Genomic DNA, 26,163 nt, shown 5'->3' with positions numbered 1-26,163 from the left:
GGGGAAAATTAAAAGGAGGGTACATTCTGTGGGAGCCACACCTCTCTCCCGATGCATTTTGTCGTGGCAACACAAGACAACAGTAATACACATTCACAGAAAAGATATAGCTTTTTCAGTCCACCTTTAAATTGTGTATGTTGCGCCCGTGCGCGTGCGCACACACACACACTGCTTAACACACATCAGTTGTCGAGTTATTGTGGAAGGCAATACCATCTGTTATTTAAGGGCTATGCATCTGTTGTTGTTAAAGCTGTATCTCTCTTGTTTAAAAGGACAGACAAACCCTCATTGCATTCCTCCATTTCAAAACAGTCTTGCTCCATAGAGTACAATAGGACCCCTCATTTATATCTACCTAAACATTTTGAAATTTTGACTTGACAACCTCCTTGTCCAGCACCACAAAGACCAGAAATTCAAATTTTGTTTCATGTATTGTTTATATGTGTAGGTTCTCTATAAAGGGGGAGATGTAAAGTAATGGTTTTATTTTCTATATATAAAAACATATTTTTCTCATTTTATTTTAGTAACTGAAATACCATTGGCTTTTGAAATTAGTATCACATATATCATTTGTTTCTAAAATTAATTTCAGGCCATACATTTTTTGAGACATTAGCTCATATTTTTATTCTTGTGTTTGCAATTGCTAATGAAGCTGACATTTTTAAAATGAGACTGAGTGCCAGCCTATACCACACAGATGGCACAAACTTTTCAAATTTGATAGAAACTGCACTGCTGTGCCCATGGAAACTCACATTTCCTCAATTAACTTTTAAAAAACTTATCCATAATAATGAGCTAAAATGGCATTTGTGGCACAGTTTTATTTCAATTTTGAATCATTGTCTGAGGTGGAACAAAGTAATGCTACAAACCCAGACCCTAACTCTTTTCCCATATCTACTCAGACAATGATATTATATGACACAATAGCCTCCTCTGACATGATATATGACATTACCTGCCAACTATGTCTAGCTTCTGTCTACATAGAACAGACGATGTCAGTCTCTACTCTCTACAGAATGGAATAACTGGACATTCAGAAACTAAAGGAAGAACATTTCAGTCTCTTATGATATACTGCTGCTGACCAAAGGGTCATCATTCTTCAGCCAAAGAATTTCAAATGAGGAGAGAAATTCCAGCATTAAAGTGCCAAACTAGAGTTTAGCTATTTGTAATTGTATTTATTTAAAACTTAATTGGAACCAAGGTTTTTTCATGTCCCCACTACAGGTGTTAAATTAGCATAAAAAGCTAGGATGATTGTATTATCACTAATTATGGTTGATGTGAATGCTCACTGTTCTTATCTTGTATACATTTTAACTTTGCACAGAAATGTCATGGCCTTTTAGTTCTACTGATTACAATCCTCCCTCCCACACTGGGATGTTTGTGTTTGTATGTGTGCATATTAAAACTAGTAACTCAGGACAACATTTCATGCATCTAATGAAGTGTGCTCTAGATATTCGTTGGCTTAAACTATTTCTGAATTACTTTCCTGAATTAAAATAGTTCAACTTTTAAAAAGCATACATCTTATGGGCAATTATACCGAAATGGTTTGATCAGATTTTCATATGTAATTTGAAATCAGTTTTGAGCTGGAAATACTTGAATGAATAGTCATAAAAATGCATTTCCTGTGTCTCAAAGCAAAGAACACAACCAGCTTTCATAAACCCATGGAAACTTGCTGTGCACTGGAATTTGTTGCACTAGATTACCATTTGCATAGAACAGTTCTCAATCATTAGGCAGGAAGGAAAACAGACAGCCAAGAAACTTATGCTAGAATGCTTTTGGCTGCCACACATACATCATAGCTAACATGGAACTAGCAAAAATGTAGGGTGCATTCAGAAAAGCAGTTTCCTTGCAGTAAAAGTTAGTTCACAGAGCATGACAGTGGTGAGAATCAAATGGAGTAAAACTGTCTGTTCTAGTTCTGTGAATGATGGATGAACCACTGTTTGTTCAAAAACCAGTTTTTGGAATCTTGTCTTAATGAGTGACATTCATAGTTAAACAGCCCACAGTATACATATATTTTATTTTATTTCTTGAAGAAAACTCAGATTCACTTTGTTTTACAATGATTGTGAGGTGATACCTGAAGGTCTGAACCATAAATGGAATTTCTACACTATAATAATAATCTCTTCTGAAGCTTCTAAAACAGTGTTGAGGTGCACACAGAGACAATTAGCACAGTTGTATAATTTTTTCCTCAGGTTGCAAAGTGGGTTTGATTTTTTTTTCTTACAATGTGGCCTTACTTGAGCACCAGTAATCTTCCAAAGATAGAATCAACTTTAGGTCTTCATCCTCTCTATTAATTCAAAATAGATCAACTACCAACGGTTATTTAAAAGACACACTTCAGTAAAAAGGCAATGTACAGTCTGAAATTATGATAACAACAAAGCAACACGTAGAAATAATTAACAGTGACATGGAACAAAGCAGCGGCCATCTTGGCAACAGCTCTGTAATTGCAGCTCATGCTGCATCAGTAATCAGAACAACAATCAGAAAGATAATCATAGGACGGAATTCAGTTTTGGAACTCTTGACCACTGGTTCTTATTGTAATTGTGATTAAATATCTAGCTCTTTTTTCAAAATACTGATAGAGCAGTCTAAATATACCACTGAAAAGATTCCTTATCACTTCACTATTTGCATACAATTGGAACAGGTTTGTTCCTTTTGCTGTCTTTTAGTATTTATGGAGTCTGTCACCATCAGGAGAAGATGCTCTGTTCCTATTATCCTAAATTATTCACTTAATGTAGCTATTTATTTGTGCTGCACATTGACAGACATGCTTAATGCGTACGTACTCCCATTCAGGGAGAATACTGCCTATGTGACCCCATGTTTTTGCTGCAAAAATAAAGCAGGTGGGAGAAGCCATCAGCTCCTGCAGATGGGGTCAGAGGGGAAGGGGGGGTGCTTAAAAGGAGCAGCTCCTGTGGCAATTCTACGTATATCCTCTTAACATTTTCTTGTAACAATACTGTTTTATAGATGAAACTGCCACAGAAAAAATGACAAATATAACACATAAAAGAACAAAAAGGGGCCATAAATCACAAGTGACACTGGAGCCTATTAAAATGCATTCAGCTGGTGTTGCAGAAAGGAGAGCATTTTCCATTCACTTTACATTCTGCTCCGCAGAATGGGGAGAAACAGAATCTTTGAACTATCAGTGTAACAAATGCTGGAGCTCTAATCGAAGCCGATATACTGGCAATAAGGTTGGTGACAAAGAGAGGCCTTGCAACTGATGAAGGCTGTCAGTCAGAAGTCTTTATCTAACTTGGCTGAGATACTACAATTGAGAAGAGCTCTGCACTTTGCATAGCGGTTGTGTTTTCTAAGAGTATCTGCTAAGCGTGAACAACAGACACACATCATTAAACACCAGTGTGTATGCTCTTAAGAACTCTGATTAGGCTGTGGCTGCCCCACATATGAACTTATAAGAGTAGACAAAGCGTGTTCTCCTTCAGGGAGAGCACGTGTTGCGGTGGGGTCTGCTGAGCCACCCCTCTGTTACCAGGCAGGGTCTCTAAAGATGGCCTGGGGCAGTGATTGGTTCACTGGGTTGCTGGGGTAAAAGTTATGTTGCAATTTTGGTGGGAGGGGTAAAAGGTTTAAATACTCTGCACGCAGCCTTGTACTTTCTCTTTTGCTGTGTGCAACGGATCACCCGCCCACCCACCCTAGAGTAAGGGGTTGTTGCGTTGACCTTGCTATGCCTGTCATGGGGTCGTCTGCCTTTGAGCGGGGGCCTGGTAGGAATTTTTCCACCTGGCAAATTGGCTGGCTGGGTGGTTTTTGCCTACTGCGTAGCAAATCGTCACAACTTGTAAGGTTGTGGTTAGGCATTGGTTATAAATTGGCGGAGGAGGGGTTAGGATAGGCTGTGCCTGCCCCTCCATGGTTGCTGCAGAAAGGGAATTCCGTTAAAGGAATCCTGGGGCTTGCCATCTTTTCGTCCAATCCCTGGAATGGGACTAGGGCCGGCAAGCCTTCGGGGAGCAGGCGGGTGAGAGTTGAGGGTCTGTGTCTCAGCTCCAATTCCTCCCCGACTTGCTTTCCCCCGCACTGTCTTTCGGTGGTGCCCGGAAGTCAGTTCTGTTCCCGGGGGGGGGGGGGGGGACAGATAGTCTTAACCAATGCCTAAACAACCACTCACGGTTTGTATTTGAATAAAGTTGTGGCCAAAATCATGCCAAAAATCTTAAACAAAAATTACGTGTCTGTTGTGAGTTATTTGGGGGGTGGATTGGGGACCTCGACACGCAATTGTCATTCTGACTTTATGTGCTTACTGTTGTCAGAAGTATTAGTATACAGAAGGCCAACATGATCAAATGTGAGATATGGAGGTGCTCTGAGAGACAAGTGCCCAGAAGAATTTAAATTGTTGGATCCAGATATAAATAAGAAAAACAAGAGCATGATGAAAAAATAGCCACAACTGGAACATAGGCTCCGATTATTATACATCAGTGATGGCCAAACTTGGCCCTCCAGCTGTTTTGGGACTACAATTCCCATCATCCCTGACCACTGTTCCTGTTAGCTAGGGATGATGAGAGTTGTAGTCCCAAAACAGCTGGAGGGCCAAGTTTGGTCATCACTGGTATATTCATGGAATGAATATACAAGAAATAAAAGCAGGCAGGAAATATCATCATTTATCACCATGTAGGGTAGATCATCCCCAAACTATCTTGAGTAACAATGACAAAAGTGATTCTCATGATACAACAGATGAGTAGATTCTACAGATGTCAATAGTACTATATACTTCAGCTCTTTGGTTTAGCTGGATAATTGGTGATGTTGCCTAACTAAAGAATACATTTATTAACACAAGGAAAGTCCAGGCAAATATTACACATCACTTGTGAGTTAGTGGTTTCAAGTCTGCTGTCACTTACAAGAAAAATGTAAAGCTGTTACTGCAAAAGCATGTGGATTTGGATTCATTCTCAGAGATATTATATATGCATTTGTTAATCAATTCTGCTAGTTTCAGCTAACCATTCATCTGTTTAGCTGACAGAGCTGGAGAGCTGCCTCAGCAACAAACCGTGTGGTACTAATTTAGATCATGTTTCACTAAAGGTGCTTAGCAACTACTGTCTGCCTCTTCAAGCAGAAAATTCACTATTTTAAAATACAAGAGGGGAAAAGATTTGCTGAAAGAGTAGCCTCGCATGCTACTTGCAGACAGAGCATTTTATGGGGAATGCACATGGTTTGCAGAAGCACTGTGGTAGGGCAGCTAGGACTTTCCACCTGGCAATGGAACACCCCAAGGATAGTATCATTTTATTTTTTGCTTTAAATCAGGCGGATACCATGTTTTATTTGATCCAAAATACGTGATGCACAAAGGGTGTAAGAATCAACTGGCGTCTTATCCAAACCAGCATTTTATTACTTCTTTAGCACAAAAATACCACAATGAAAACCACGTTTTACAAGCCAACAAGTGAATATCTCCACATACCAAGCAAATGAATACATTTTTCTGCTGTTCTTAATATGAATATCGAGATTCACTTTATGTAATACTGACAATTTTGGAGGTGTTAAGTATAATGAAGGGACAGGTCTAGCTCCTGTCTTGCAGTGCAGCATATTTTATATTCCAAAGAACTGGAAATATTGTGGTTCAACTAGAAATGTTGTGGTAATCTTACCATGTTTTATTTCTGTTGTGAATAATGTAGCTCTGCAGGTGAGGATATGTATCCCATTGGCCTTACATATCTTCAATCACCCCCATGTTCACTTCCATCAAGGAGGGAAATATTGACAACTGGATACATAAACTCTTGTTAAAGCTTCTCAGAGTGGGGGGCAGGGATTAGATGTAGTTGGACATGCATTACCTAGCAAAGATTTTGTACAAAGCCTGCAACAAGCAGTGCTGAAAACGACAAGCTTCTTCTCATACCTGGAAGCAAGTCTAGAGAAACATTTAAACCATAGATGCAATACTGACATGGGGTTTTAAACCCATTATCTGTTTCACTGCTGTAGTGAAGAGGCTTTGCACCTTTTGCACAACTTTTCAAATCTAAGCAAAGATATGCCCTATCTAGTCTCTGCTGCAAAAGGGCTTGCTAAACTGAAAAAGCCTGTTCACAGTAGATGTAAACTGACAAGGGGCCCTAAATTCCTTATAAACTTCACTTCTTCAATGAATGGACTCACTGGGACTTGTTGCAGAGATGGGGAGAAAATGTTGTCAGTTTGACAATTCTTTGCAACATTTCTGTAGGAACCAGATGATGTTTAATTATCATCGAACTTTCAAAGACTGGCAGTTGGATGTGCAATTTGTTACCCAAGAAAGCACTAAGAAGCACCACCAGCTTTTTCAGAAAGAAGAATGTATGGATGCTCATGCACAAGTTATTTGGAAACTGTGGATACATGGATTCCATGAATATCGGTCACCGTGGGGTAGAACACACCATATAAATAAGGGAATAGGAACATTACATCCCTATTGAACAAACTTTTTATCCCTGAGAATGCAGCACCTTGCAATTCTCACAAACATCTGTGAATGTTTGTTGAATACAATAGGGGTAGGAATATGTGGCGCAAAAGATGTTGAAATCAAACTCCATTCAACCCTTGCCAGTGTGATGTTAACTATAGTCAAACAAAACTTGGAAAGCCACAGGTTATCCATCTCTAGTCCCTTAGAGACAAGTTTTAAATTTATTATTATTATTATTTTTGTTAAATTCTCAACAAGAGAAACTTCCAGTAAAATTAATTTATGCAAATTTAAAATATGTAGATTGAAATTTCAGTCTACCATTTTCTTTTTAGAATCTGGATGTAAAAAAATATTTATTTAATTCTATGTATGTTTAATAGTACATTAACTACATTCAGGCTGTTAGTGGAATTAAAAAAAAAACTTTTCATGTGAGAAAATGTTGCCTGATCCTAGAATTCATAAAGTAGATGTTTGTTTACTACTCATGTGCCTTGTTACAAAAATTCAGAAAAAAAAATATACATCTGAATACTTTGTGTATATAATTGAATCCTGAACAATATGTCAGCTGCTGGAATGTTAGGACAGACAAAGTATTTGTGACATTAGGCTTAAAAGGGATGACCCCAGTGCTCAAACACACAAATGAAACATGCAGCGAATTTGTTTGGCGCTCTTGGATATAGGTGCCAAACATTTGGTATCCAGCAAATTGCTAAACAAAGGTAGAGCTGAACCTCAAAAAGGTCTACATTGTGGTAAACCAGCTACAAGCAAAGAATGATGAGAATGTGGAGGAAAACAAGCCCAAAAAGCGAGATGGAAATGGGTAAGATGACTTGTCTATACTTGAGTGTCTGACCTGTTAGTTGGTCGTCGCCTGCAGCAGGGGCGATGCGAATGTATGGTGTTGTAAGCTGAGTCACGATTATCGCAGCTAAGGCAAAGGAAGATTTCCAGGTCAGCATGCATGAGGGAAAAAAAAGCCAGACTGAAGCTAAGCTAGCAAGAAACAACTTGTTCAGATGTTATTGTTTCAATTCCTTAGAAATTTAAAGAAAGAAAGGGAGGGAAAAAATTGTTAGGAGTGACTTACATTGATAAATTCCTTCATGTGATTGTTTACACATCTGAATATAAGTTAACGTGAACTTAACTGTGTGCAGGTGAGCTGACAGCCATTTATATTATGATGGCTGCTGGAAAAAGCAGAACCACCAGGGATGGCTACAGGCTAATCACCAGCAATGTTTGGTCTTGACTAAAATTTCTCCATTCAGTTCTACATTCACCAGAGTATGTCAGAATTCAGGATCAGACTCTACTTTGTGCTTTACTCTTGAACCCCAAGATCTATCAACTGGAAGGAGGTGCAAAAGACATAGAATTACAGAACTCGGAGCACCTGCTGAATACAGGAATTTGTTTCAAGCACCAGAACTGACTTTGAGTTCACAGTTCATCCACATGAAATTCAATTTTTGTTACCCCAGCCATTCTTTACGTTATCAGCCTTATATATAGGGAGGGGGCACTTTATTGTTATTGTTGAACAATCAGAAATAAAATGTTTGCTAATATATTACAAATCACACAGAGACCTACGAGGGGATCACAGTCCACCCTGATATTCACAACTACATGGAGGAATTTAGCAATGTGAACCAGTCCTTAAATATTCTGTGATGCTTCCTGATGAGTTTTGCACAACATTTTGTTCAAATAAACAAATGAACAAACAAACAAAAAACCACTAGAGTGACTGCACCAGCTTCGACTTATCTTGTCTTCAACCCATGTTCACTGATCTCAGTCTTACTTATCCCACAAATAAATTTCTGAAAAATCTGTTGATTTGGGGTGATATCCAGCATTAGTCACTCAATACAGAGCTAAGTTCATTCATTACAATGGACCTGCTCTAAGTATAACCTAGCTGGATATCACAACACTGGGATGTGCAGCCAACATATACACCAGCCTCTGGGGTGGGGCTAGCTGACTAGTGCATTAGGGGCCCCTTCACACATTTGTACTGAAAGTCTGACGGGGGAAATAACATACCTTTGCTGCCTGGATGGATGGAGATAGATAAACAGTGGAAATCCCTGCTCTTTCTAGGGTGTCATCTTGGTTAGAAGAAGTTAACCTTTCCAATTAGATTACAAAAGAGTTAACAACCCTGATGGCTTCTGTGCAAACTTGGGTCCATTTACTGAACATATTAAAATAAAATGGGTGTTTTACAGTCAGCAATGAAATACTTGAATTTCCCCGCCATTTCCTTAAATTTGCATTGTATATTGTGAGCATTTTAGCTTTTAATCTCTTCATATTTTATTTGTGTTTTTTCTGTTTAAATCACAATGTGTATGATTTTTACTGAAGTTTCATTTATGGCTGTTTGTAATTTCTATACATGAAAAAAATCAATAAAAATAAAGGTTTAAAAAGACGCTAAATGTTTTGATTTAAGGGTCATCTGCACATTATTCATGCTAATAAGATACTTCTTATTAGCATCTTCAGATACAGGAGTGACTCACAAGAGTCACGGTTAGAACCATCCCAAAATATGAAGCTCCAATTGAATCTTGTTACGACTTCTCCCACAGATTACATGTGCTCCTTAAATTTGACTACATATTGATTAATGTTTATTACATGAGATCATAGTAAGCATGTATCCTTTCATGAACATAAGAATGGAGAAAATATTTTAAAATTATTATTAACACAGTCTTATTTGTTTAACATTTCTCCCCTCCCCATTCTACAAATAATTGTCACTAAATTATTAACCTTGTTATATACGTTACGCTAGGGTGGGGAAATAAAACAACTTTTAAAAGGTCAGTTCCAGCATATAACATCTGGGAAGTGGAGAAAAGAAAAAACCCACAGAAAATTGTGTGAAAGAATCATATGAAAGCTTGTAAATTACACAGAACAGCCTGGGTGCAGTTAGATATGTGGCAATGAGTGAGGAAAGGAGATTATCCACCATCTGCAGACAATTAAGCTCAAAACTGCTGCTGCATAATATTTTGAAATATCTCCATGCAACTCTGAAGCACTATGTTGTTAGTAACTGTTACAGTACTGTTGCTACAAGATATAAATAGAATAATAACCCTTTTCTTCTACAACTGATACTTTCCAAGATTAAAACAATAGTCACCTGTGAGCTGAAAAAGAGAATTGTAGAAAATGTAGACATAGGCTGAACAAGTATAATTTGTGGGAGCTGGATAGAAAAATATCTCATAATTTTAGAAACTGAACATTTCCAACAGGTTTCCCCACCACTACCCCCAAAAAGAAACCTGACTACCATTTTCATGAATATTTTATTTGCTATTTAAATAGCATTATATTGGTTCAGAATGATGGTGTCTATGATGGAGATACAGACCAAAGAGTCAAGATCAGTAGCAGTTTGCAAAGTTTGTTGGCATCCATCTGCCTCCTGCTTGACCACAATCCTATAATGTCTGAGAGGGCAGTAACCGGACATCCACATGGACAAGGGAATTAGGATCTGGTAGAACTCTGGCTTAGTTATCGAGTTCCCAGCACAGCCAGACTACACCAGCATAAGCCCAACATCCGGGCTCAGAAAGAGACACACTGTTCAGCTGACAGAATCACGATCTTATGGTGGAGTAAGCCTCCAAAAGTGGGCATACAGCAGGAGTGGCAGGGATGGGGCCAGGAAGAGAGACTTATGCTAGATCCAAACTCAGCTCAGCTTGGTCATGTGATATGACAACCCAGTGGAGCTTACAATAGTAAAAAGGATGGTGTACGCCCAACTCTTATTTTAAATGCTTGCTTTCCCTCTGCCAAGATCAAGCTAGCTTAGCCAGGAGTAGCCCTTGTTCCCAGACAGAGTTTGGAATGAGGCAATTTACGCCAGTTAAAGTTAAAGCACTTTAAGGTCTGCTAGCTTCTTATACTTAGGATTGTTCTTATTATACAGTATGGATGTTTATGCACACCAAAAGGAAAAAGGAAAAAAATGCTGACCTAAGGTCACACATGGCTCTAATCTGCCAGTTATATGTCTAATCAGGGGCGTAGCTAGCTGCTCCGGCACCCGGAGTGGTGGGGGCAGGGCAATCTGCCCATGGAGGCGGGGCAATCCTTGCACGGGGGCGCTGCAGCGATCCACCCAGGGGAGGGTGCTGTGGCAATCCGCCTCTGTGGGCAGGAGTCCGCCAGGCAGACACAAGCCCCACGCTGCCTGAAACGGCAGAGACGTGTGGTTTGGGCACGCTGCAGGCCAGGCCCCGCGGTAAGTGCCACCCCCACGGTGTGCCATTCTGACATCCCCTCAGGGATGACACCCGGGGCGGGCTGCACCCCCCTTCCTACATCCCTGTGTCTAGTTATATTGTGATACAGCATGTTCTCAGAAAGCACAACTTCTATAACAAATAGGACAGCGCTGAAGAATATGTTAGCTTCATACTCAACAGCATACTGCCATTTCTTTTTATTTTTTGTGCATGCCTCATAGTATATGAAATGTGGGTCTGAAGTATGAAATTTTAGTTTTTGCTGTAGGAAACCATTGCACACCGAGAGAGAGAGAGAGAGAGAACTAAGTAGTTTATGTTATGAAAGGGGTATAAAATTTGCAGTGGGGAAGAAAAGTAATATTCCAAGCAATTCCAGTCAGGAAGTCTTTCCTGTCAAAATGCATTTCACCATTCACTTTCTGCAGGGTGGACCCAATGACATGGATGGAAAACTAATCCCCTCCCTCTTCCCTATAACAATTTATTATTTCTGAGTGTGTGTGTGTGTGTGTGTGTGTGTTTCTTGTCAAATGCACCTTCACCTTCCCTATCCACAAACACTCCCATGGGAAGATGCATGCTTTCCGGGCACAATAGGTTAGACGTCACCTTTCTGTTTGAACATTAATTAGTAAGTATGAAAACTACTGATTGGCAAACACAAATGCCCCTCAGCTGTGCTCAGCAAACAAAGCTAATTTCCAATAAAATAAAATAAAATTAGAAAACAGGTTGGTTTCTTTGGAGCCCAATTCCACACACCTTTGACACTATTGTATTCCTGGCAATATCACTTTGTAACATGCCTTTCCAAACTCTCAAACCTGTTTGCTGCCTCACTGCATTTCTCTCACAGCAAGGCTGGAAAGGTCTCATTGGATGCCTTTCATTAAGTGCCCTTTCTTCTTTGGCGATCACTCGTCACCGAGTAAGATTGTCTTCCATGAACACAGTCTTAACAGGGAGTCCGTAAGTGACTGTGGAGGCCAATTCTGGATCCATACGCCCTTCCACAGTGGGGACATAAGGTTTCCAGGCAGGAGTTGATCATGGTGAGGGTTCTTAGCTTGTTTCTCCTTTACATCCATGACACCTTTGGTAAAGGCGGTCTCCAGTTGGAGCGCTTACAGGCCAGTGTTTCCCAGTTATCAGTGCTTATGTTACATTTTTTTAAAAATTGCCTTGAGAGAGTCTGGGAATAGAGTAGTTACTTTGGAAGACGATAACCAAGACATCCGAACAACATGACCAGTCCAACACAGTTGATGCTGAAGAATTATTGCTTCAACACTGGTGATCTTTGCTTCTTCCAGTACACTGACATTAGTTCACCTGCCTTCCCAAGTGACGTGTAAAATTTTTCGGAGACACAACTGATAGAATCTTTCAAGGAGTTGGAGATGGCGTTTATAAGTAGTCCATGTTTCACAAACTGATAGTAAAGTTGGTAGTACAATAGCTTTGTAAACAAGCATTTTGGTTTCCCTGCGAATGTCCCTATCCTCAAACACTCTGAGCTTCAATCGAGAGAAAGCTGCACTTGCGGAGCTCAGTAGATGCTTGGATTTCGTCATTGATGTTGGCTCTTGTGGAAATATAACTGCCCAGGTAGAAAAGGTGATCGACACTTTCCAAGTGCCCTTTAGACCTTCCTGATCAACATGGGAAGATGAGAGGGCAGAGGGCATGTCTGACGTTTCCACCTGCTCATCTCCAGTTTAAGCCTTCATACTTCCTTTTGATCTTTGGAAAAATCTTGTATGTCCCGAGTGCTGCTTGTGCCTGAGATGCTGCTCAGCATAGTCATAACAATTTAGGGGTCAGGTTGTTCAGACTATGCAAGTTACAAAGCAGAGGTTTACAGAGGTGTACATCTTCAGATACACTCTAGCTCACACAGCAACTGTATTTCTGGTGGTTCCAAAGGTATCTATCCCTCATAATATATTTAATGTGTAGGATTTTTTTCCTGTCCATTTGTCTACTCTTTTGTTGCATGACTGACTGCCTCAGTAGGAAACTATGAGGAGATACAGAAATGGGCACTGGCACTGAAATTAGTGGTTATAAACATTAAATTATTTGCACATTCAAATAAATACTTTCCAATTGTTGACTCACTTTAATTATCATCATTGTCCTTGTGCTGCTCTACATAATAAACACCTCTCTCAACTTGGGAGTCAGCTGCTAACCAGAAAGCAAAGAAAGCTAATACCAGAGTTTGTGTGTAGAAAGCTCAACTGGTGAATTGTCTCTTGATTCCAATACTTTTATTTCTGACTTTCTCAAATTCAACCTGTGAGATAACAATACATCTCACTAATTAAGATTGACAAATGCTCACTTTCAACAAGAGATGGAGATGCTTTCATTAGACAAAATGAGATTCAAGTCTGGGCTGCTTAGTAGGCACAACCATCAATTACAACACTGCAACTGGGAGGTGTGGAGAACGCAGTACCACTTATAACTGCCTCCTTAGGAACACCTGAAAGGTGGGTTCTGCTATATTCCATCCGTCTGTCAGAGCAGCTTCCAGACAAGCTGCTGTTTTCAAATTTGGCATCACTTGCTACCTGCCTTACTACACACTGAATCCCTATTTACTAATCTAGAAACCTCCACCTGTCTCTTTGTTGATATGAGAGCCACTAGACTTGGTTGGTTTTTTTTACAAATATGCAAATATTTGATAATCTGAGATACAACTTGTATTTCAATGCTTCTTACCATTGGGGCACCCAAAGCAGGTATCTGACACCATTTTAAGTCTGTGCGTCTCCCTGGGGTATTTAGTTGCTGCCCACATATTGCTCTTCCACTGTAAGCTATGTAACGTTCTATGCTTTAACGTGTACATTCCACTATTGTCATGACTTGTCATGTCAATGTTTCTGTCTCTTTTTTTGATAGGCAGAAATATTGTGAAAGTTTAGCTTAACCTAATACGCCAATCTAAGCTAAAAGCTGCTTACCCCTCTTCCACGGTAAGTGGTGGTTGTGGCCTGCCATGGCACCTCCATTGGCCCTAGAGCCTCGCCACGTGGCCCCAACCATTGGGATTTCCTCCCTGGCCACCGTGGAGCATTGTGGGAAGCGTCAACCCCATTTGAATTAAGCCTATCCATGGTGGCCTGGGCTTTGCAGGCTCCACTCAGGTCCGCACCCCAGGCATATAATAAGGCTGACCGGGCTGTCTGAGTGTCACCCACCCTGCCCACCCTTTAGCACTGCTGTTGTCTTTCTGTTTATCTTCTAACCCTTTCCTTTCCAGCTTAGAGGGCTTTGCTATGATGGTTTTGTTTTTTTTAAAACCGCTGTGGTTCTTTGCTAGGCAGGAATTTTCCAATTGTCAGGTTTCACCTTCCCCGTAGCACTAGTCATGACTTTGGCGGTTTAGGCCTTGGGCAGTCTATCTGCTGACCTTGGGGATTGGAGTGGTGACCCCCCCACATACCAGTAGCGGTGTTTACAGGGTACCCTGCTAAAGGGGTCTTGAGGGGAAGTCTCTGTCCATAAAGTCAGAAGCAGTTGGTCAACGGACCACAGAGCTTCCCCTACCATTTGTGTAAACATGCGTTTTGCGATGGACCCTTCCACCCAGCCAAGCCCTGTCATCCCTCAGTTCCCCCTCAGGGGGCTGAGAGGGATACATGCCACATGCCTATGCCAAGGTTTGCCTACATCTGAAAATCAATAAAGTTGTGGCCTTTTTAATCCAATTAACCAGTGGTCAGGGATGATGGGAATTGTAGTCCCAAAACATCTGGAGGGCCGAGTTTGCCTATGCCTGATCTAGATATTTAGCAGTTAGTTAAATTGATATATCTACTAGATATCTTCATAAAGGTAACAGTGTTAAAAATAATCATTTGCAGAAGATTCCCTAGAAAGTTTTGCAGCTTTTTAATCCTGACATGCAGCTTAGAGCACTTATTTCCAGTAACTCACAGGGTGGGTGTCTCTGATAATACTATGGTTTTCCCAGAGATTTTATGAAGTGTGGGCAAATATGCTTTCACAACATAAAATGAACTTGCATATTTAAATAAAAGCCGAATTTCCTTCTTTCCTTTCTCCTAATAGGCTAGTTTGATGTCATCTGTTGCTATGGTAGCTACCTCATTGCAGAAAATATGATCTCTTTTTCCAAATGTAATAAGTAAAAAAGTTAATCCAATCAAATAGTGAAATAAATGGCAGAATAATCTTTAAATATTTAAACCACAGGTTGCCATGTGATGTTATTAAACCAGTGTTGCCTTATATAATAAACTGGACCAGATTCTTCCACTTTATTTTATTTTAATTTTTAAAGTGCCAGAACAATAGTTAGACAAAATTCTGCTTGGCCGGGAATGATATACTGATTGAAGAAACATAATTGGTAAAATGTAGAGGTGATGTAACGCTTTATAGTAAACAACTAGCAGTATGTAGGCTATTGGATGTTTATTCATCATGCAGAACATCCAATAATAGTTACCTATATTATTCTTTTAAAAATGAGGTGAAGCAATATAATCATGCTGATAAGAGCATACTCTTTGCATGAAGAGGTTGATAAGACTATAGTATCTTTGAACATAAGACTTCATTTACAAAATTTGCTTAAAATAATTGCTTGCAACAATTTGCACAGAATGGAACTCTCATGGACACTCCTATGCGCAGAACACAAGGAGACCATTTTTGCCTCTTTGTTCTCTGTCTGGAGCTTGCTGGGTGCTGTAGGAGGTGGTGGGGATTGTCTCCGTCCACCAGTGGGAGCATCCAGTTGGTAAAGCAGGAATCTCTGTGGATGCAACTCCCTTCTGCAAATCGAAGGAAAGCTTCCATTTAAGGAATGGTAGGTCTAGATCCAACTTTATGTTTCTTATTGATGTGGTAATCAAGCGGTAATCAAGCTTTGTGTCAAATATTTCCTGCTTCTTTTAAGAAACTAATCCACACTAGTGGTGGGTAGTTCTTCTTCACTTAAGACATTATTTTTTAAAAACAGTATTTCATTTCACAATTCAGCCCCACAAAATCAGGGGATGAAGACTTGGATTAGCTTCCTGAATCATGAAAACTCCTGAATGTGATCAGGTTTGACCTCTGTTGAAACTCAAGATTAATGGAATTTCAAAACAGGGTGCAATAACAAATAATGTCTGTGCTGTACACTTCTTAGTCATACTGGGAATGCAGATGAAAGAAACTGAGCTTGGAAACTGCATTGGAGGACATGAAAGGAAGCCATTTCTTAGGTACCTAAGGCTCAAGCCATGAAAGGCTTCAGAAGTAAAACTTCCCCTTTTAAACAAATCACCTTGAATCATACTTGGAAAAATACAGGAAGTCACTGCAGGGGAGCACTAGTGTAATGTGTTCCTAAACCCCACCCATGTAAGCAGATGGACTATCACATTTCGCCTATGAAACTTACGAACAATCCTAATATACAATTCATTACAACAGCCCAACAGTTATATCACAGTCACAAATGGAGGTCATCAGACCACCATAAATTTTGTGCTTCAACCACTGACTGCCTTATTGAGAGAGGAAGCTCAAGCAAACTTCTTGCAATCGTAGAGTGAGCAACAGGAATGACAAATAACTATTGTTTTCTCAACCTAGCATATTGATGTTTAGGAGCACCAATAGGCATAGCTACTCTGCACCAAAAATGTGAAAACTCTCCTAATTATTTTTAAACTTTTGCTGGACAATTGAAATATGAGTGGAAATTAGGCTTTCGCCACCTTTTTAAATTAAACAAACTCAGCCATTCATTGTCTTACTCTTATACTTAAATAAATAATACTTAAAAATATCGTTAAAATGGCAGAATTGGATATGTGTATTTAACCGTGTATATTATGATACACAATTTGACAGATTTAAGGCTAAGAAGACACAAGGGAAGCATACCTTTTGTGGCCACTCTGACGCAGTCAATTTTTGTTTCCTATGCCAGATAAAGAAAGAAAAGGTCATTTGCTAGTTTACATCCGCAGCAAGAATATAATACATTGCTTCTGCTTAAAATACTGCTAAGATCTAAAATCAGTACCAACTTTTACATGTTTGGTTTCAAGCTTAATAGCCTCCTACACTAGTCAATGTATTTCCCTGCTATGGACAACCAAAGGAAAATGCACTTGGGCATGTAACATCAATACTTCACTTAATATTAACCTAGAAGATGAATGAGATGTTATTAGACATGATATGTGTACTTTCCACCCCCCTCCTTTTACAACACATTGACCTTGGGATATTTTCTTTTCTTTACAGTCAGCTACACAGTTCCAAGCAACATGCTAGACAATGTAAGAAAGCAAACAAAAATCAATGGTGTTTCACATTTCTGCACTGTCAGTGCACTGTAAAAGAGGGGCCATTATGTTATTTGGCAGAAAACATTTCCCTGCTGTCAGGGGAGACAGCCAAAGCTTATCAAGAGTTGAAGGGCTCGGGGTAGGTCTCTCCTGAAATGGAAAACAATTCTAGAATGTAGAAGCTGGATTAAAAGCGACCTGCAAAGGATGGACCTTTTATGCACTTTTCACTTTGGCTCCATCAACTTATTTCTTTTAAACTCTTTAAGAGAGAGAGAGAGAAAAGGCTTGTGTCTTAAGTCAGGGTAATCAAGACTGAAAATGGGCGCACAAGCCAATGCAAGCTAATATAATGCAGCAGAATAAGCCAAGTATAAAAGCGAAAATCATTTAATAGGAGCAGCATGATCGAAAAGAGGACAGAATGACAATAATTTTGTAAGGAATGATTGCCTAGGCTCTTAACCATTGACAGAAATATGTGCTTCCTCCCACTGGCTCCATTTCCCTCCCAAGAATGACTGGCCTGGCCAATACAGAACTATGCAAAGAAAAACATTCAATTTCTTTTTTCCATTGTCTATTTGGCACCAAAATTAGACAACCTGTGGTCTATTCACACATGAATATCGCTTCATACCAACGTCCTAAAACTTACCCCATTGGCTCTGCTGGCAGCTTGAAAATAAATACTATAGCTTTTATGAGGGAGAAGAGGAGTGTTCCAGAAGCCACTGTAGGTTTTGTTGTCACCAATTGTAAAAGTCTGAGAAGACTGAATACTGTTGGCCGGGAACTCGGCTGCAAAATAATACTGAGAGTTCAAAAGTGAAGCATTCTGGAAGTGGATTGGTACTGGATAGCATTTCAGGATTTCAGTTGTTTTCTTGGTTCTGCGAGGACGCTCTTCCTCAACCACTATTTGGTAGACACTAAAACAATGAAAAATGAAAAACAGGAGAGGGTGGAGGAGGAGAAAGAAAAGACAAAAAAGTAATGCTGGGTTAATTTAGAGTATGCAAAATGTAATTTTGAATCACATAACCCAGTATTTATGATAAAATATGTTATGTTTGAAAGCAAGGAACAGAGTGAAATTAGTTATCATTCAAGAACTGCATCTATAAAGTACATGTCTCTTACTTTTTAAATACACAGAAGGAAATGGTATACACCATAAAGTTGTTAAAGCATTTCACAGATAAACTGGTTAGAAAGATGTCCTCTTGAGTACTCCGAGGTAAGAAATATATGTTTCATTGGTAATAAAAGGTGCTACACATATTTTTGTGAACAGAAAGTAGGTACGAGGCTATAAATATTCTACTTTACGCCATTTGCCTTGTTTGAATGAAGCGGTATGACAGTCAAATTCACAGGAAAATAATAAATAAGAGGAATACTGCAGTAGTGAGCTGGTCTCAGAGACTTACTTGTTAGTAACTGTTTTAAAATGTGCATGTTGTGAACTGCCAGGGAATTGTGTTCCCGTTCGTTATGGGGTCAAGTTTGCCCTACCCTCTCCTAGGGGAAAGAGACTGGGGATGACCATTGAGAGGGATCAGATTATTCTGAATATGCCGAATTAGATGGTTTATCAGAAAAAATAAAGAATAAATCAAAACAGAAATTTGTTTCAAAATGGGAGGTTTTCAAAGAATATCTGAAAAATAAATATAGTAGTTTAAATTCTGTTGCAGCATTCGAGGAACTTCAGTAATAGTTGCAAGGTAGATATAAGAAATTAGATTTATTGAGAATAAGTTTAATTATGATAAAAGTGTGTATTGGTAATAAGTAATATGAATTTGAAATATGGAATAGACGGGAGGTTGGGTCTTTAGTGTTAAGACCAATAGATGTTTTATTGTTTGCTAAGAAAATTATGTGTCTATGGTTATTTTTGTAATTTGTGTGTAATTTGGTATTTGTGTTTTTTTCTTTTTTCTTGTTGTATAAATAAAAACTTTTTTTTAAAAAAAAAAAAAAGAGAGGGATCAGATTAGCCTGGTATTTAAGGCTGTTCCGCCTCCTCTATTCCCTCCCATTTGCCTTTGCAGCACCCTCCCTCCCTCCCTCCCTTTTTAGCATGGGCTTTAGCTAGCTGCCTTTTATGGCACTGAATAATAATTTGGGGGGGGGGGTCCATGACTGACACTTGGGACTCCCTATTTTCCCCTACTTCCCAGCTTAACACAGTTTTTGTTGATTTGTATTATGCAGGTAAGTAAGGAAAAGATAATAATTTAATTCTCAGTCATCCTGAGGATTTATGGGAGTAAGGGTACTTGAGTCATCACCCATAGCATGAGGTCTGGTGGCATTGTGGGTGCCCTTAGGACAGTGGGTCTACGTTGCAGGTTGGACTTCAATTATAAATGTTCACGTAGCAAAGAGGGAGACATTTTCCTCAGTTCTTGGGCTGGGAACAAATAGATAATCATTTATTCACCCTGTCCACACATAATTATTTGTCTAATTCTTTCTTGGTGTGGCAGCAAAGTGGGAATTTTATGTTTAAGCTGTATATTTAGGTTTCAGTTATTTTTTCTAAATTGATATTATGTTAAACTTTGGTTTTGTGATCTGATCAATTAATAACTAAGCTTATGATTGTTTATGGACCCTTTAATATTTTAATCAACATGGTCCTTTTTAAAAAGTTTGACTGCAACTTGTTAGTTATCTAGAAACACAGCATACGTTTTGGAAGCCAAAATAAATAGCTCAAGGTTATCAATTGGTAACCTGAAAAGGAACTCCTGCACTGTAGCTTGTAAGCACTTTGTTCAACTATTAATATACCAGATGTTAAAACTGGAATGAGAAAAAACAACTCTCGCATGTTCTGCTCACAGTGCATTTGAAGAACTGAAATCATGAACATTTCAGCAATAAATGAAAACCAATCTGCTTTCCTGCTGCAAATCGATTTCTGCAATCACGGGAGAGCACTGAAGATCTGAAATAGTGCTCACATTTGCTAAATGTTCACATATTTGTGCAGAGGTCTATTTTTATGCAGCCTAAAACTGAATACTTTGTTTCTAGATCCTTGATCATCTCAGTCAACCTCATTTTCACACATTCCAGCTTGTCAATACTCTTCTTAAATTGTGGTGTCCAGAACTGGACAGAGTACTCCAGGTGTGGTATGACCAAGGCAGAATAGAACGGGACTATGACTTCCCTTTATTGGGACACTATACTTCTGTTGATCCACCTTAGAATAGCATTAGCTTTTTTTCCCTTTTTTTTTTGCTGCTGCTTGTGGTCTACCAAGCCCCCCTAGTTGTCCAGTTGTCCCCCATCTTATATTTTTGGAGCTGGTTCTTCCTGGTAGAACCTTATATTTGTCCCTACTGAAATTCATTTTGTTAGTTTGGGCCCAAACTAACAAAGGTTAGTTAAGGACATACTGAATTCCGATTCTGTCTTCTGCAGCATTGGCTACCCATCCCAGTTTGGCGTTATCTGCAAATTTGATGATCACTCCTCAATTCAAGCCGTTTATAAAGATGTTAAACAACACAACTTTTTTGTTAGAAGTTAGGGTTATATGTTATGCTGTATATGTATATGTTATACGTATATGTTATGCTGTTAAGTACCTCTGGATACGAACAGGATCCATTCCGGAGCCCCATTCGCATCCTGAAGCGAACGCAACCCGCGTCTGCGCATGAGGCGAAACCCGGAAGTAACGTGTTCTGTTACTTCGGGGTCACCGCGGAGCACAACCCGAAAACGCTCAACCTGAAGCAACTTCAACCCGAGGTATGACTGTATCAGCATCGTGACAATGCAAGGGTTCACCAGTGTAAATGGGAGTATAGAATTGTCCTGTTAATCTCTGCCTATTACACTTTCCCACATTTAGCCCAGAGTGAAATAGCTTTGTTCTGATATAGTTGCTATTTGTCTCCATTGCAAAATATAGGCAACTGTACTGACCTCCAACAAATTACTTGCTACTAACTGCTTTTGGATAAAATCCACAGTTGCCGATCTAGCAACCAAGAGAATAAAATAAAATGCACAATTCTTACTCCAACAAGCTCTAATAACAAGTCCAGTTATTTTATTAACCTGACTGAAAGCTGATCTTAATCACACAGGTAGAATCCATTCATAATGCGTCATTCAAATTATTGAATTGGCTTTCAGGGCGTTTTATCCTGAACAGCTCATACTAGTTATTCTACACACAATACCCCATATACACCTTATTCTAAATGCTTGAATTCTTCCTTTGACACATTAAAGAAAGAACCTAGTTGACTAGAGCAATTTCAAACCCCAAATATCTTTTCATCTTTACTCTAAAAGACAAATAAGATTTGTGAGCAACCAGACCTCAAACCTATTTTCTCTTTAATAATTTAAGCACCAAAAGGTCACAAAGCTCTTTTCTGTTCCCCTTTATCAAAGTCCAAGTGGTAATGAAAAATGGCTAAATCCTGTCTACTGCCCCATTTCCACACAGGACTCTCTTCTTGATGTAAATTAACACGTTATAAGTACCTGGGTCAACTATAACCTGACAGCATTTTATGAGTTATATGTTTTAAATGTGTATAAATGAGATCATCTTGCTAATGACATTTATAAGATCCTTTGAATTACAGTCATAATCTAAAACCCTTCTGTAAATCTCACTGCTGGAAATGCTTCCTGGTAATATATAATAATATAGCACCAGCCAGAAAGAAATCTTTAGGTTTAAGCTTGATAAAACCCATCACTGATCCAGATCTCAATATTCCTGCAGTGTGTTAACCATATCTTCCCATTGTCTAAAGTTACATTGCGCCTATTAGCCTAACCTTTTGCATTTTAACTAAAATGTGAAATAAAGCCCACACTAAGGTAGAATGTGCCCAAATAACAGATCAACGAAACAAATGCTTTTGCAAAATTACATTTGGTTTGCAACAAACACAGATCACCCTGCCATGTCTCATGCAACATAATTAACAAAGTCTCATTTGCATTTGTGCTGTCCTTAGGTCTCATTGCGTTTCTTTGCTTTTTTAATATTCCTTCCAGTTCACAAATCTAATGAAGTAGACTTTTATTTATAAAAGCTCTTGCCACAATAGACTGATCAGACATTTAAGGTACTATAGGATTCTTTGGGCACAATCCAGCGGGGCATTCTCCTGCAAAAGTCCAGGTGACCTTAATGGGAAGACTGCAACGTAAGGTCTTGCACTGCTATGACTTCAGTGAGGCTTGAGAAGGACAATTTCCTGATGGATTGTGCTCTTTATCTTTTTAGTGTCAACTTTTTTCTAGTTAAGTCCGGTAATGCAGCTGTTCATCCCAGCAGACTCTTGATTCCACCCGCCCCCAATAAGTAATGCAACCTTAAAAGGCAGAGAAAGGCTGCCCATGGCAAGTTTCTCTCTGTCTTCCCTTGTGAGACTGCTGCTTATTCAAGCCTGGCCTTGTTAATCCATTTTATCAACTCACTTGGACTAGAAGTAGCAATTTGTCGGTTTGGAAAAGATGGGGCAAAGTGTGTGCTTTTCTCCACCTGTCTGCCTCTCTCACTTTTCTCCCTCTCCAGGTTTCTCTGGGAGTCATTATATGGGACCAGGAGCAGGCATAGCATCACAGCAGAACCAACTTCCAGGCAGTAATGGACAGTAATGGTGTGAATACCTGTTGCAACCAGGAACAATGACTGGTAATAGGGTTGGGAGAGAGAAAACACTCCAATGCAGGATTCCAAGCACTCCTTTCCAACACATGTGGGGTTGGGAGAGGGCTCTGGAACAGGACAAGGTGAAAAGTCCCCACAAACTCTAAATAATACCTCTTTTTACTAGAGAGAGAAGTGTGTGATTCTGTGCTCCTTTTGAACGCTCTGAAAATTGCAGCTCAATCTTGCTGAATACCAGGCAGGGTGATATGGCACCATGACTCAATCTAAAGACCATGAGTGGTGGTATGCCATCATAGCACAACTAACTTCTCCTAATTAAAAAATAAAATCAGATGAAGAGGAAGGCAAACAAAGGATAGGGTGGAGTCAAAGGAGGACAGTGCATAGTCAATAATGTGGCAGAATAGAACATTTCTGAAGCAGGAAGAGGAGCAGAACATAACTGTTAAAAACATACATTGAAAGCGTATGTGGTTGTTGCTGAATACACACACTGTCAAAAACCTGTGTGGAGGGGGCCTGAGTTGTTTCGACTGCTGTTGTGACTTGATGACATTTTGTCTTTGTTCATCCTGAAGCCATTTATTGGAATACTTACATTCCAAAAACTAGGTATTACATTTTAGTTATAGAGAATTGGGAAGACTCCATAATAATCATTACCTGAGGGCTTCAAAACACAGAATATTTTTTTTTACTACAAGTTGCCAGCAATATCTGCAAACTAGGATTTGCACTCTTCAAAAGCTTATATGCTGCAAGTACTAACCGTTGCAGCTCTTTTTCTTAGCTGCATTGTAATATATTCAGCAGCAACTGGAATTAAGCTGATGCTCTTTATTCAAACTCTGGCACTATAAATCTCTGAAACAGGGCAAGCAGAGTCGAGGAGGCCAAAATATTTCCCCCTCTAGTTTACTACAGAAAGACCGACTCCACAAATAAAGCTAAGGCGAAATGCCCATGTAGCCTTTCAGGAGGAGGAAATAAAAGATGGCTTAATTTCAGCCTCTAGAGATAAATGCCCAATACAAACTCTCAAGTAGCTAGGATAAGATTTATTTTCAGAGTCCTAGTCCAGAGGGAGGGAGAGTGCAGGGATGGCATCTAGTTTTTACATGCAACCCTTAAGCTTCTTTGTGACTGCCCAACTGTTTCACATGAATATTTTCAAAGATTTAAAAGTCACTATTTACAAAGGGGATTTTCTGCCAAAAAGAGATCCAAGCAAAGCCTTTCCTTAGCATTCCTATGCATACAGACAGGAAATCCCTATGGTTCTCCTATAAAGGAGAGTGGATCATCACTGGAAGGTGGAGGTATTTTTCCCTGCACGATGCCAGAAGGGCGTTTACAATGAGAGTGAGACCAATTATTCACTTCTCCAGGGAGGGAAAATGCTTGTTTATTTATATGATATCTTGATTGCAGAAGAGCCTGGGGAGCTTCAAAAGCTGCATATATTTGCCACTGCACATCTCTTCTGAATGCTAGGTTTTAGCAAAATACAAGAAAAAATGATTTTCAGTGGCACAATCCAGTACCTACATTGTAATGTCAAATAATGTGGCAATAATTCATTTGCCCAGCCTAGGAAAATATCACAGTTCTGCCTTTCAAAGCGTGCTGTGGCACCCTTCTGAACATATTATGGGCCATGCGAGTGGGGACTGTCCTAGCATAGAAACCCTCGGCTTCCGTTAACTAGTCAAAATCTGCCAAGGCATGCTGCAATAGACCTGACAGTTGCGATTTTTGTCCTGCTACGCAGGATTGCTGTGGAAATTATAAATATTAGTACTTTAAAACTTTTTGTCTATTTAAAGGGAAACAGAAATGGTAACATTTTCATTTCTGTATCAATTACTTATTCAGTGTAGGGTGAAGAAAAGGAATTAGTTCCTCTTCTCTGTCTTTTGAACCTGTCAGTTATGTCTGAACTGAGTTACAATGGGTTGATTATTAAGGAAATCAATTGTCACTAAATTTAGGCCAGTGGGTGAGATCCAATATATTGCAAGTGGGCATCTGCTCATACACTGGTGCTTCTCTTATCTCTCCTTTCTCCTGCAGCCCTATAGGCATGTTCACATCCCAAATCTGCTTTGGAAGATGCAGGGGACCCCCTGGAGCAGATTTTTGGGGCTGAGAGGGGGCAGAAGAGAAACTGCATGTATGTTAAACAAGCAGATTTCCAATGCACAAGCAAGCAGACACCACTGGATGTTGCCCAATGAAATCAGTACTTTCCGCCTGTGTCAATATTCTTTAAAATTTATATTCTAGATTATTTTACGTCATGAAAACTATAGACGAACAGAACCAACAAGCATTTTAGTGAAACAAATGCATTAAATCCAAGCCTGAATGTATGCGAAGCAGTAATTGTTTGCATTAAAATTTGTTATACTAGATAGGTGTTCACGGTTCATGTCACTTTGAAAAGCTTGGATACCCTATTACAGAAAAGTCACCTGACCTAACCAGACTTTGTTCATAAAAAGCAATAATGAAAAAACAGAATATTTTTTTTGTAATGTGCCACATATGCTAGATTTCATAGCTAGATCTTCAGTGATGAATATTCAGTTTCTGTAACATTAATTTCTCTTGCTCTGGCTGTGATCTAGATAAGATCAGTCATAAATTGCTTTGGAATATTAGCTGGGTACCATAAATGTGCTTTTTGTTCTCTCAACCATAAGTCATTTCAAAAAGCGGCTTGGCATCAGCAAGTCACTAGTGCCTTAAAAAAACTCCTCCGTGTGGCACAATATCTTGCTGCTAGCCTATTTAGTGATAAAATCTGACATAATAAAATATTAATTACAGCTGAAAGGTTGGGTGAAAAATATGAACTCAATTACAGCCCCATATTGCGCACAAAGGGCAGGGTGGAAAAAATCTGTTCATTATGGACGTAACAACTGGAACATTAGAATGAATCTGAAAGTTTCCTAAAAGGCCACCTGCTATTAATCTTTACATCAGCCACGGAATTGAAAGTACTTTTCTGCACACCCCACCTTTTAACCAAAATAAATATATTCAGCATGGATAAAAATCAATAAATTTAAAACACAGGGATTTAATTAAGTTTCTCTTGAATAATAACTATGTTAATACTAAACAACATGGGTATAGGTATGTCAGCCCTACAGTTAAGCCTCTAAACTGAATCAGTGCCTCTACCAGATAGTTTGAGCTAAAGGCAGATTTTTTCATATAAATGAAGAACCAATTTGATCATTTCTCCAATATGAGTAAGTATAGCTACCAAACACA

General features: G+C 39.2%; 1 protein-coding gene across 29 annotated transcripts in view; it reads right to left on the bottom strand.

The window, feature by feature from the left end:
• The window catches only part of PTPRM (protein tyrosine phosphatase receptor type M), a 401,413-nt gene that overhangs the window by 135,342 nt on the left and 239,908 nt on the right, over positions 1 to 26,163 (bottom strand). For 15 of the 29 annotated variants that reach the window (XM_083450013.1, XM_083450016.1, XM_083450039.1 and 12 more), the window contains exons 12-13: positions 17,866 to 18,139; positions 16,798 to 16,834 (exon numbers count right to left, since the gene is read on the bottom strand). In XM_083450013.1, the coding sequence (XP_083306139.1) occupies positions 16,798 to 16,834; positions 17,866 to 18,139 (311 nt within the window). Of the gene's footprint in view, positions 1 to 7,433; positions 7,509 to 16,797; positions 16,835 to 17,865; positions 18,140 to 26,163 lie in introns of all 29 variants that reach the window. The other 14 variants (XM_083450038.1, XM_083450022.1, XM_083450011.1 and 11 more) reach the window with 1 other exon arrangement.

Source organism: Podarcis tiliguerta (genome assembly GCF_965153285.1).
Source record: "Podarcis tiliguerta genome assembly, chromosome: 7".
Lineage (NCBI taxonomy): Eukaryota > Metazoa > Chordata > Lepidosauria > Squamata > Lacertidae > Podarcis > Podarcis tiliguerta.
The sequence above is the reverse complement of the archived record's forward strand: the minus strand, read 5'-3'. Positions and strand labels throughout refer to the sequence as shown.